The sequence below is a fragment of the Hemicordylus capensis genome, chromosome 4 (genome assembly GCF_027244095.1).
Source record: "Hemicordylus capensis ecotype Gifberg chromosome 4, rHemCap1.1.pri, whole genome shotgun sequence".
NCBI lineage: Eukaryota > Metazoa > Chordata > Lepidosauria > Squamata > Cordylidae > Hemicordylus > Hemicordylus capensis.
This window is the reverse complement of record NC_069660.1, coordinates 210022343-210035997: the sequence shown is the minus strand read 5'-3', so window position 1 is coordinate 210035997 and position 13655 is coordinate 210022343. Positions and strand designations below refer to the sequence as shown.

General features: G+C 43.3%; 1 protein-coding gene across 2 annotated transcripts in view; it reads left to right on the top strand.

Moving 5' to 3' along the window:
* The first annotated feature begins 2981 nt into the window (after nucleotides 1-2981).
* The window catches only part of BLOC1S5 (biogenesis of lysosomal organelles complex 1 subunit 5), a 29349-nt gene continuing 18675 nt past the window's right edge, over nucleotides 2982-13655 (top strand). Inside the window, exons 1-3 of one of the 2 annotated variants that reach the window (XM_053249496.1) lie at nucleotides 2982-3376; nucleotides 9605-9687; nucleotides 12958-13087. In XM_053249496.1, the coding sequence (XP_053105471.1) occupies nucleotides 3145-3376; nucleotides 9605-9687; nucleotides 12958-13087 (445 nt within the window). In that variant the 5' untranslated portion in view covers nucleotides 2982-3144. Of the gene's footprint in view, nucleotides 3503-9604; nucleotides 9688-12957; nucleotides 13088-13655 lie in introns of both variants that reach the window. The other variant, XM_053249495.1, reaches the window with a different exon arrangement.

Below are 13655 nucleotides of genomic sequence, written 5' to 3'. Positions count from 1 at the left end.
TGGTGTTGGGTTAAAAATGGTTCTAAAGGCCATTCTTCTATTAAAATCCCAGTATTCAGTTCAATCTTGCATAATTACTCCACTCCCCCACCCACCCACCCCCACACACAGATGTATCTACAGAGGAAATAGCATGTACACCATTACAGTATGTATGAAATGCAGTATACTTCTTTCCCCATAAGAAGCCATTGAGTGTCCGATTGTGTATTGTGGCCAAATACCTAGTCATGCTACCATGGTGGCACACATTCTTTCTGATACAGAAGTTATCTCTGTGCAGCGGTGGGGAGTGAGCATGAAACAGCCCTTCATGACTGACCATTGGTCACAAGAGAAGAGTCCTATATAAAATGGCTCTAAAATCTTATGCAGTGATTGGACTAGAAAGGAAGGAAATTATCGGAACATTCAGTAGCACCTTAAAATTGACACTGGAGAAAAAAATAAACTTAAGAAATTAATAACCAATGGATATCACTAGAACAAAAATTACAGTGTAGAACAGCAAGGCAATTTGCTGCTTACTGTGGGCAAGTAACCAAGTGTCAAATATGTCCCTTGCCCCTCCTTGCACATATTCCCATTCTCACTGCTTTAAAGGTAAAGTGTGCTGTCAAATTGATTTAGACTCCTGGCACACACAGAGCCCTGTGGTTTTCTTTGGTAGAGTACAGGAGTTGCTTACCGTTGCCTCCTCCCATGCAGTATGATGCCTTTCAGCACCTTCCTATATCACTTCTGCCCGATATAGTACCAGCAGGTATTTGAACCAGCAACCTTCTGCTTATTAGTCAAGCCTTTCCCCGCTGCGCCACTTAAGGTGGCTAGTCACTGCATGAGGGAGGGGGGGATGCATTTTCCCCAAGTACAAAATATAGTACATCTAGTGTTGGAAGACTATGAACTCTGTGTATTAGAAGCATAATATGTAGGAAAGAGTGAGGCAGTGTGCTGTAGTAGTTAGAGTGTCAGATTAAAGCGGGGAGACCCAAGTTCAGATAACATAACTGTGGGCACTTTGGAGGAAGAGCAGGATATAAATGCAAAAATAAACAAAGTCTGCCCCCTGTGTAGCAAATGGGTAACAACTGCACATTTATTGAGTAAAAACCCCAAGTACCTGGAAAGATCCATAGATTCTGGCAAACACTGAAGCCTGAAGTACATTTAGGACACACATCAGGCCTTGCAGTTATATTTCCCCACATTTGTTGAAACTGCTTCTCACCACATTCTAACACAACTCCACTCTCACATGTTTTCTGTCAGATGGGGAAGTGTGACCTCAACACAGCTTTCAGAAGACCAGTTACCATATCTAAAACTGGCCACTTTGGCTTCATGTTGCCATGACAAATTAGTTATGTGAATCAGATGTAATGTGTGTATTGTTGTGGCATGCCAAACAATATAATTATATCACTTTTCAGAATTCAGCTTCAGGACATTTAATTATATCCAGTCTTTCACCAGGCAAGGACTGAGACTGCAGAACCTATGTCAGAAATATAAAAATGTGACTGTCATCAGCACAGTAGAACTTAACACCACGTCCCAGAATGATCTCACCTAGCAGTTTTATATACATGCAACATTAAAAGGAACAAGTTGGATCTTTGGGGGGGGGGCTGTTCACCATCTCTTCACAGGGAAGCACCTGGTGAGCAATTGTTCCTGGTGAGAACCTCTGGAACCACCCCAGTCATGAAGGAGTAGGGAGACTTGCGTTTTGGGCAGTATATAAATGTGTTAAATAAACAAACTACTTGAACAGTCCCACAAGCCCAAACAAGATCTCATATGCATGTTATTAACACTTCATTATTAACCTACCACACTGCAGAAACACCTAGAAGATGAATTGGTTGCCTTGGCCCTACTGAGACCATCAACCAAGGCCACACCTACCCAGAGCTGGGCTACCATGAGTCTAGGAATCTGAGTTCGAACCACCACTGGAAGGGAAAAACTAGAACTGAACCTTCAGTTGGCTGGCGAATTCCTATACATTTTTTAAAAAATATCCCGCCTTTCTTCCACGCGGGAACTCAAGGGGGCCTCCCATTATCAATTTCAACGCAACTTTCCCTAAATGAAAGTTGATAATCTAGAGCTAGCAACGTCATGTTGCCAAAAAACAGGACGGGGGGGGGCCGTCTCGGGGCTCCCACACTGACCGATGAGACTGAGGCAGCGAAGGAAGGAGCGGAAGTGGCGGGAGGCGACAAGACAGGCGCTCACTCACGCACAGCGCTTTGTCATGTGCTTTGCTCGCCCCGTGGTCTGCCGTCTGGAGAAGGAGCGTCCCCTGCTTGCTTCTCCTGCTGCCGACATGGCAGCCGGAGGGAGAAGACCGGGCAGGCTCCTACACTGTCGAGAAGCGGGGGCTCCCTTTTCTAAATGCGTCCGCCTCCATCCACAGCAGACTCACCTCCTCCTCCTCGTTTGCCTTTTCCTTTTCCACACGCCTCCCCTTTCCAAGTCCTCCCTCCTTAGGAAAGTCGTTTTAGTCTGCTATGTAAGAGACAGATGTCTCTTTATGTATTGTTTCTTCTTCTTTGTGAACTTTGGTTGAAGAGCGGTATATAAAATAGTAGTAGCAGTAGTAGTAGGAAAGGGCAAGGGGAAAAGAGAGTGGGGGGAAATCCTCATGGAAGCTTGCTGCTTCCTTTCCTCTCCGCTTGCCTTGTCCTTTTTCCACACACGCCTCCCCTTTCCAATTCCCCCACCACCGGACTAGCCCGACCACCCCTGTACCTTAAATTTATTCTCAGATTAGTGCTGCGGTAAGCAAAAGACTGAGAAAAAGAGAGAGTGAGAACTTTAGAAGCTGCTGTCTCCAGTGGCGCGCGCGGCTATATCGGAGTCTCTGGCGAGGGCTGAGCCAGTCGCCTCCAAGCTCCCGCAAGCCCCACTCACCCGCCGAACACCTGAATGCCGTGTGGGGCCCCAGAGAACAGCTCAACAGCAGAAGCCTGGAGGCTGCAAGCCAGCATGGAAAGAGCTCTATAGAGCTCACGCTGGCTGCTAGCCTGCTGCTACCCAACCCGACCACTCCAGCCACCCAAACACGGGATAAACGGTATCCCGGACGGGAACACCATGGCAACTCTATCCCAATCCTCTTAGCCAGTTCCCAAAATGATGTTTGCGGAGGGGAAGGGGGACCACACGCAGCGATTCTTCCGACAGGGCTCGACATATGACGTCACAGAGAGGCTATCTTCTTTGCCACACGAAACCGCAGTTTCTGCACATGCGCTGTATTCACAACGACTCTTGCCCGACAGCCGTATGACTGTAGCGCATGCGTCGTTACACCAGCGAGCCCAAGTGGTTCCTGCCCTGACCGCGTCGGTTCTTTGCAGTGGAGGTGAGATGAGTAGCGGGACGCCTGTGATCCTGAGCCCTAGTAAAAGTGCGGAGTCGTCTCTTTCTGGTGGCAGTAGCAAAAAGCGGGATTCGCTAGGGTCAGCGCCGCCTCATCCTATTTTAAAGGGTAAGGAGTGCTGCGCTTCCTTGTTCTTTGCATAGAGAGAACACTAATTTGCGCATGCGCGGCAGTATGTAGTCTGGAGAAGCGTATGCTCCTGCAGTTGTATGTGAAATAGCTTTACACATTTGTGCTCTGGGCCGGATTAAGCTAGTGGGGGGCATGTAGCATATATTATAAAGGGGCCCTAAATGTAAAAAAAATGCACATAAATATTAAAACATAAATTATTTACTTGCATAGTAAAGTGATTCAATTTTTTCATTTGCTATATTTTGGAGTATGGGAGACCGAGCCACAAACTCACACTTAAGACAACAGCGAACATTTATATACCGTTTTTCAATCAAAATTCTCAAAGTAGTTTACATAGAAAAATAAAGAGTGGATAGATAATTCTCTGTCTCCAAAGGGCTCACACTCTAAAAATAAAAATGTGGTAGGCACCAGCAACAGCCCCTGGACAGATGCTGTGCTGGGCCTTCTCTTAAAAGGCACATTTAGCAGAAAAGGGATATTTTATCTAACATGGACCAAATAAAACAGGTAAAGTTTTAACTTTAATTCCCAGTTGGAAGCCAGGAGTGCGGGGCCCTCAAAAACATGGGGCCTGTAATCCGCCTCTGTAAATTGTGCTATGGGAAGGGAATAGTAAAGAGTTCGTAATGCACCATGCTGAGACTTGGAAATAGGTAGAGATGTAGAATTACCACTCGTGCAGCGCAGTGCTGCTAAGCATGTTTAGTTGCCAGTCAGTTTCACTGAGTTTAAAGGGGCTTACTCCCAAATAAGTACGTATAGATTACCAACTAGTAGGAGTATACTAAGCATAATAAGGATCAGAGTTGGGGTGGGTGGTGGGAGTCTGTGGATTGAATAATGGCACAGTAAAGTCAGTAAGATCTCTTTATTTGATGTCCTAAAATATTCTTTGTGTGTTTTACAATACATTATATGGCCAGAGTTTACAATAAAGCCAGAGTTATATAATTATAAATCAACAAGTATGCATAACAACATGATTTGAGGCTGAGTCTTGTGATACTATCTAGGATACCTTTGAGCTTGTTAAGGCTGATGATGTAGACAGAATTCTCACCAATGTGGGCACAGTGACCTCTAGCCTGGACGCTTGTCCCTCCTGGCTCGTTAGGGCTGCTAGGGTTAATTCCTCTCTTCGGGAGGGGTTTGTTCCATCAGCCCTTGAAGAGGCAGTGGTCTACCCTCTTCTGAAGAAGTCTTCTTTCAACCCTGATAATCTGGATAACTATCGTCCAATCTTCCTTTTCTTAGAAAGATTCTGGAGAAGGTGGTTTGTGCTCAGTTGATGAGAGTCCTGGAGGAAACTGATTTCCTGGATCCTTGCCAGTCAGGTTTTAGGCCGCAGCACAGCACTGAAACGGCAATGGTCACCCTGTTGGATAGCCTGTATCGTAACCTTGATGTGGGGAGCGCACCTCTCTTGGTTCTTCTTGATCTCTCAGTAGCCTTCGATACCATCAACCATGCTATCCTTTTGGAGCGCTTAAGCGGGCTGGACTTTGGGGCACTGTTCCAGGGATGTGCATGGTCCGGACTAGTCCGGACCAGCACTGAGGAGGGGGGTCTCCCTTTAAGGGCGGGGGGGTAGAACTTACCCCTCCCTCCGCTTTTCCCCCTCTGGCGCTGCAATTTAAAGTGAAGATTTTGGGGTGGCAGCGTTCTTCGCTGCCGCCCCTGCCCCCGTCGTCGCCCGGCAGTCTTCCTCTGAGTAGCACGCATGCGCACGTGGCGGCACGTGCGTCTGCCACCGCCATGCGCGCGCGCCGCCTACGTCACACAGCGCGCGCGCCGCCATGCACACATGCATGCTACTCAGAGGAAGACTGCTGGGCGACGATGGGGGCAGGGGCGGCAGCGAAGAACGCTGCCGCCCCAAAATCTTCACTTTAAACTGCAGCGCCGGAGGGGGAAAAGCGGCAGGAGGGGTAAGTTCTACCCCCCCACACCCTTAAAGGGAGACCCCCCCTCGGTGCTGGTCCGGACCATGCACATCCCTACACTGTTCTTCCGTGGTTCTGATCCTATCTCACTGGGCGATTCCAGTCAGTGTTGATTTGGGGTTAGTGTTCTGCGCTCTGGCCCCTTTCTTGTGGGTTTCCACAGGGCTCGGTCCTTGTTCCCATTCTCTTTAACATCTACATGAAGCAGCTGGGCCTGGTCATCTGTCGGTTTGGAATAAGTTTTCATCAATATGCTGATGATACTCAGCTTCATATCTCTACCCCTGGTCAAACAGGTGATGCCATCCAAGTTCTGGCTCAGTGCCTAGAAGCTGTCCAGACCTGGATGGACCAAAACAAGCTCAAGCTCAATCCCTCCAAGACCGTGTTGCTCTTGTTCAGTCTGTGATCTGGCCAGTTGCCATGTGTGAGTTTATTTCTTGACAGGGATGCGCTTCCCTTGAGAGAGATGGTTCGTGATCTAGGGGTTCTTCTGAGGACTCGCGGCTCTTGTTTGAACAGCAGGTGGAGGCTGTGGCCAGGGGTGTCTTTGCCCAGCTTCAGCTGGTTTGCCAGTTACGGCCTTTTCTTTACTGGCAGGCCCTGGCAACAGTACCTCACGCCTTTACCTCTCATTTGGATTACTGTAATGCACTCTACCTAGGGTTGCCTTTGAAAATGATTTGGAAGCTTCAACTAGTCCAGAATGCAGCGGCCTGCCTCCTCATAGGTGGTTGTAGATTTGATAGCGTCACACCTCTTTTATGGTCACTGCACTGGTTGCCTGTTTGCTTCTGGGTCCAATTCAAAGTGCTGGTTCTCCCCTACAAAAACTTTATGGGCTTAGCAGCTGTATATTTCCGGGATTGCCTCTCTTGGCTAGTTGTATCCTGACCTGTGAGGTTTTCTTAGCTGGCCCTCCTTAGTGTCCCAGGCCCTGGTGTAGTGTGTGGTGCCTGGGCCCATAGGAGGGCCCTCTCTGAGTCCGCCCTTCAAATTTTAATAAATAGATTAATAAATGATCTTTAATTTTTATGTGCAAACCAAGCAAACTGCTCTTCCCCCCCCCAAAAAAATTTGTGCCTCATTTTCAAAAAAATTATGCAAAGTAGTCCTATTGAAATGAAAAAGGACAAGAACTTCTGTTTCCCCTTTTGCTTTCAGAAGCAAAGTAAGCTTTGCTCCTCTTTCCTTTCTATTCATTTCCTTCTTTCTTTTTTGCTACCATGGTCCTGCAAGTGACATGTTCATCCTTCTGTAAATTAATACTCCACACATGTATGTCCCACTGGTAGCTAGGGAAAAGCACTTTCAGGATGGCACAGCCTAGTTTTCCTAGAATTACTGTTTCAGGGCCATGAAATCTTGGATAAGGAGGATGAGTCCTTTTATGACTCCGTAACTGGCTGAAAACCAGGAAGCAAAGAGTAGGAAAAAACTGGAAGTTCTTGTCACAGATGGAATTAAAAATTGGGTCCCTCAAGGATGTTTACTGGGTTCAGTGCTTTTCAGTGTGTTCATAACTGATCTGGAGTTAAGGGTTAGTAGTGAGGTAGCCAAGTCTGTAGAATGTACTGAATTATATAGGGTGGGGAAATCAAACCACAAAGATATCCAAAGTATTACTCCAAACTAAATGAATGGGCAACAAAATGGTAAATAAGGTCCAGTGTAAGTGTAAAACGATGCCTATGGGGGCAGGGGTGGAATCCAAATATACACTGCTGGTCTAGAGATTTTTGGATTGCATGGTTAACTCACTGAAAACATCAGCTCATTGTGCAGCAGCTGTAAAAAATAATAATTCTGTGCTAGGAATTTTAAGAAAGGGCCTTGAACATAAAACAGCTAGTATTAGTTTTGTAGAAATCCATGGTGTGGCTGCATTTGGAATAGTGTGAACAGTTCTGGTCACTCCATCTCAAAAATGGTATTATAGAGCAGGAAAAAGTGCAGCATGATCAGCAAGTAGGGGTGTGCATGGAGCCAGTTCCGTTCACACCCAGGAGGTGGGGGGTTGCTTTAAGGTGCGGGGAGGGTGCCCTTACCTCCTCCACTGCGCTTCTCCCTCCAGCGATGCTTCAAAAACCACTGGCACGGGGTAGCTGTATACCCTCTTGCCGCCCCAATCAGTGCAAAACCAGAAGTGGTGCCACTTCTGGTTTTACGCTGACTGGGGCGGCAAGAGGGTATACAGCCGCTCTACGACAGTGGTTTTTGAAGCAGCATCGGCAGGGGAGATAAGGGCACCCTCCCTGTGCCTTAAAGTGACACCCCCCCCACTTTCGAACCAGTTCAAACGTGGGATTTATGAACCGGTTCGTACACATCCCTATACCTGGAGTACCTTCCTTATGAGAAATTGAGTTTTTTGTTTAGGAAAAAACATCTAAGTGGAGATGTGATAGTTTATAACATTATTCGTGCCGTAGAGAACATGGATAGAGAGGTTGCTGCTTCATAAGACTACAACTCAGAGTCATCCAATGAAAGTGATTGACAGAAGATTCAGGACAGGCAAAATGATAATACACAACACATTATTAACTGCCACAGGATATTATGATGTATTTAAAAGGGGGTTAGACAGACTCACAAAGGGTAAGTCTATCAAAGGCTATTATCATAATGGCTGTATCAAATCATTAAGTTCAGAGGCATTGTTGCTGCCTCTTTGAATACCAATTGCTAAGTGGAGCAACAGCAAGGAATGGCTCTTTGCCTTTATACCTTGCTTGTGGGCTTTCCAGAGACATGTGATTGGCTACTGAGAAACAGAATGCTCCACATAATGGTCAGAGTCAGGAAGGCTTTTCTTGCTATGGAAGACTAGTAGGTGAGGCCCAACGTTGACTGGGCAAAGTTATATTTTGTAAACAGCTCTTCTAGAAAAGTTTAAGAAGTTAAATATATCTAGTAGAATTTTGTATTAATGTGTTTGCAAAAGGGAAGTAAAAGAACAGGTTGAAATTTGTAGGATTTCAACTTCAAACGTTTATTTTATTGTATGATTACCATATATGGTAAATTTGAATCAGAGAAGGATCTGCTTTTCTTGGGCATGATGTCATTTTGGAATTATTGATATGATTATTGAGTGTTAAAAATCTGTTGAGAACAATAACAGTTAAAATTTTATTTACATTTTACATTTATTTATTTATTTACATTTTACATACAAATAAGATGATTACATTTACAATAATAAAACAAAACAATAAATAAATCTCTCCCTGAGCATATTCTGGTGTAAAAAGTAGTGCGCCCAGCTAATTTCAGTATCAGAATTGTTCATCCAAAATTTGGTATCTCTAGGTTAGTATGGAGTACTTATATATTGCAAACAAATTCTTCAAAATATATAATAGACTAGTACATGAGGCCTGTCATTGGCTGTGCAAATTCATTTTGATTACACATAAAAATGGTTGAGAACAATAACAGTTAAAATATGATGATTAATTCAGAATTCCAGTGACTGTTGCTGGTGTCTAATGTTTCGTTTTAGAATGTGAGCCCTTTGGAGACAGGGATCCATCTTATTTGTTTATTTCTCTGTGTAAACCGCCCTGAGCCATTTTTGGAAGGGCGGTATAGAAATTGAAATAATAATAATAATAATAATAATAATTTCTGCTTTAAAAAAAATACACCAAAGAAATTGTTTAAACATGTCCCCAAGCATATTTCAGTGTAAAAAGTAGTGTGTTCAGATAATTTCAGTAGCAGGATTGTTAATGCAAAATTTGATATCTGTAGATCATTGGGAAGTATTTTATTTCACACAAACTGTTCAACCAACCAACAAATTCTTCAAAATTTATAATAGACGATGCCACCATAAAGCAGCTGTGGCAGCAGTTGCTTACAGTCAGCTTGAAGACATTTTGCTTTCTCAGCTGCTGGGAGAGGGGGAGAAAGAAAGCCAAGTGAGAAGGAGGGAGTGGGAGAAAAAGAAAGAATGTTGGAAGAGTGTTGCTGAAGGAAGAGATGGAGAGAGAGAGAATGGGAGTGGTGTTGTTGCAAGTTCTGTATACACATTTTATACGGAATGTACTGTATACACATTTTAAAATGTTTTATGCATCATTAAAATGTCTCATTGTTTGTTTGTTTGTTTTTAAAGATGTTGGAGAAATATATTCCCGGCTCTTGGATCACAAACCAGTTATACAAGGAGAAATTCGTTACTTCATTAAAGAATTTGAAGTACGTTTGCTATTTATACATTTTGAAAAAAATGCACCTTAGAAATAGGGAAAAGACAGTGCTTTGAACTAAAAAGTACAGTCATACTGATATCTCAGATCAGTGGCCTACATCAAGACTGATATTTTTATTGATTTGATTTGTATACTGCACTTCCAAAATGGCTGAGGGCGGTTTACAGTTAAAACAAACCACTAAAATAGTAAAGAGCTAAAACAAATTAAAAACAATATCACAACAATTATACAGTGACAGTGACTGAAATCTAGCACAAGGACATAATACAGTTGTTTGTTTGTGTGTGTGTGTTTGTTTGTTTGTTTTATGAACCGCCCAATCCAAAAGCTCTGGGTGGTGTGCGATAAATTTAAAAAGACATAAAAACACACACCATTTAAGACACAGTGCTAAAAACAATATCAAAACAATTAAAGGTAAAGTGTGCCGTCAAGTCAATTTTGACTCTTGGTGCCCACAGAGCCTCTGGTTTTCTTTGGTAGAATACAGGAGGGGTTTACCATTGCCTTCCCCCACACAGTATGAGATTATGCCTTTCAGCATCTTCCTATATCGCTGCTGTCTGATATAGGGGTTTCCCATAGTATGGGAAACATACCAGCGGGGGTTCAAACCGGCAACCTTATTTTTATTTATTTATTTATTCAATTTCTATACCGCCCTTCCAAAAATGGCTCAGAGAGATTTACACAGAGAAATAATACATAAAAATAAAGTGGATCCTTGTCCTCAAAGGGCTCACAATCTAAAAGGAAACATAAGATCGACACCAGCAACAGTCACTGGAAGTACTGAGCTGGGGGTGGATAGGGCCAGTTACTCTCCCCCTGCTAAATAAAGAGAATAATAAAAGGTGCCTCTTTGCCAAGTTAGAAGGGGTAAACTTTAAAAAAGCAATGCAGTTACATTGTGCAAGGAAAGGAACATCTGTCCCGGACTAGTCCTTGCACTAATGGAAGATTTTAACTTGTTGCTAATATCTTGTGCAACACCCTGTATGTGTCCTGGAGAACGTCTTCCACCTGTTGTTGTACAACATCTCAGAGCACCACAACTTCACACAGCTCAGAAAACTTCTTAAATGTGCGCAACTTCTCATTGCACTAGCGCAATGCTACTGGACATCAGCCAATATTTCTCAAATGCCTGTATTTTTAAATTTTTTAAAATTTAATGTTGAGAAGTAATCCTCCTAAATGCATATCAAAATCAATGGTTCTTACCTCTCAGAACATGTGCATAAGATCTGCAGCTTTGGGGTGTTTGCATTGGTTTTTAGTCTCTCACTTGAAAATGCCAGATGTTCACATTTAGGGACTAGTTCTCATAAGCATGGCAGTTATAAGAATCCTATTTGCTTGTGTGTGTGCATGTGTGCACACAGATACATCAGTGTCTGTGTTCACATGCATGTGTACACAGACACTGATTTTTTAGGATTCTGGCCCCACTATGCAGTTTATCTTTTTAGTTTGGGGGAAGTAACAACTGTTCTGGCATCCATATGGAAAACTCCACCCCTCTCTTATCAGTGTTCCCTTTAGGGCGTGGACATGTGCATGTACTCACACGTTTTTGATGTCCGCTCAGTTAATTGTATATCCTGCTCAGGATGAATCAGGAAGGCGCCACTCTGAATGCACGTGTGCACATACGGCATTGATACTGCCATCCAGAAAAAAACTCAACCTGCACACAGATGAAAAAAATTAGAGAGAACGCTGCTCTCTATCCTTTTCCCTGATGCTCCTTACCTGTCAGCACTGTCTCCATCTGTATCCCTGTTGCTGATTCTGGTCAGAAGAACTATCACAGCATTACAGCAATTGCATATGGTCATTTCTGGGGCAATGGCATGGATGGCATTGGGGCAGATGGCAGCAGTAGCTAGTAGAGGTCAGTGCTGGGAAGCAGTCAGAGGAACCAAAGTCAGTGATGCAAAGAGAGGAGTATATGAGTATCCCATCTGAAATTATTTTCAAGCCCACGAATGTTTTCACAGGGAGCTTTCTGCCTACAGTTCGGGCTTCTTTATACAGTATCTATTTCTGAAAGAGCTGGAAATGTTATGATCCTTATGGATGCATAACCAGAACAGCTGTGTGTGAAAGGGTAGTACTGGCAGACTCGAAATAACTCACAGATATATTGGTTTCACAAAACTCTGAAGGAGAGAAAAACCTAAAGGGACAACCCACCACCATCCAACTGTTCCAGTGTAACTCAGGAGCAGAATGTTCATGGAGGGCAGGTAACAGACAGCCAGGTACATGGCTGAAGAAATCCACTAGTCTGTGATGAGTGAAAAATTATGCCTGACAATTGAAAAAATCCTGATGGATAATGTGCCCCTCCCCCCCTTTTTGGGGAGTGGTGGTGGTGGTGGTTTCTGACTAGTAAAAAATCTTGTCTGGCTGGTGAACTGAGCCAACATTTCTTCAGCCCTGACCAGGTGGGTGAAGCTAATGGAAGGCAGTGGCAAATGGGGTGAGGGAAGGAGACTTTGAAAAAAAAAAGAGTGGGAAATTTCTCAGCTTGAAGAATACTCCATCAAGATGGTCAGAACCCTTTCTGTTTCTGAGAGGGAAAAGTGCCTAAAGCTTTCACCATGCTCATGCACACAGACTCTGGTGACATACACACCAGGGATATACTGCAACACTTTCTTGTGGATCCATACTTGTATATTATTATTTCCTTGGAATAATTTTGATTTTTTAAAATGTGCCTGAAATATATTAGCATCTATAAAATGACCAATCATGCAATACATTTATATTAGAACATCATAACTTTGATTATATTTGCCACAAGATGGCAGCAAATAGTTAAGTATTCATATGTAATTATTAGTATGTAACTACCAAGACTGAGGGCTGTGTAGGGTCTGATTCTAGTAATGAGTCCGAGTCTGTCATGTTGGCTTTTTGTCACGACTGACTGTTGAAGTGATAAAGATCAACATAAAAAGTTCAGATGGTTGAAAATTTTGGTTTTGGAAAATTGAGTGTAATGTCAGAAGATAAGTGAGGATGTGGTGCCTCAGCACACTTGGAAATACTTACTAAGTATTACTAAGCTAGCAAGATCCAGATATGATATACTGTTTACAGTTTGTTGTTGTTTTTTAATGGCTGGCGGGGTGGAGGAGATCAACTACAAGCTATCATCTGAATGCCAGCAGCTAATCTAAAATCTGATCAAAACATGATAAAATATTTAGAATTCCTCTTTTTTTACTTTTCCCTATAGGAAAAACGGGGCTTCCGAGAAATCCGAGTTCTTGAAAATCTAAAGAACACAGTTTCTGAGGCAAATGACCAAACTCTACCTAAGTGTGAACAAGTAATGTGTGACAATCTAAATGAAGCACTCAGGAAATGTAAGCTAGAAGTTTCTTTTTCTCTGAAGTATTTTGCCATTAAAGGAACATTACCAAATTATGTGAATTCTCTGACAAGCACAAAGGAGTTCCACAGCCAGTGTTCCCTCACATGCACAAGTCCGCTCAGTTAATTTTAGATCCCGTTCAGATTGAATCAGGACGACCCCACTCTGAATGCACATGCGCGCGCACTGCCTTGATACTGCCACCCAGAACAAAACTCATTCTGCGCACAGATGAAAAAGATAGAGGAAACACTGTCCACAACTATTTGAAAGTGAAGGTCTTTCTTTCTTTCTTTCTTTCTTTCTTTCTTTCTTTCTTTCTTTCTTTCTTTCTTTCTTTCTTTCTTTCTTTCTTTCTAGCTGATCATTGAGTCTGGGCAATATGTAACATGCCCACATTTGAGCTCAATTCTGGGCAGTGGGCTACATCATTTGGACAATACAAAATGTCCCATAAGACTTGTGCTGTTCTGTGCTTTGCATTGGTAACAGACTCTTCCCATAATATACAACATGATTTAGAGAACTTTTGGATATTTTCCTTGCCCCTCCTCTGCACA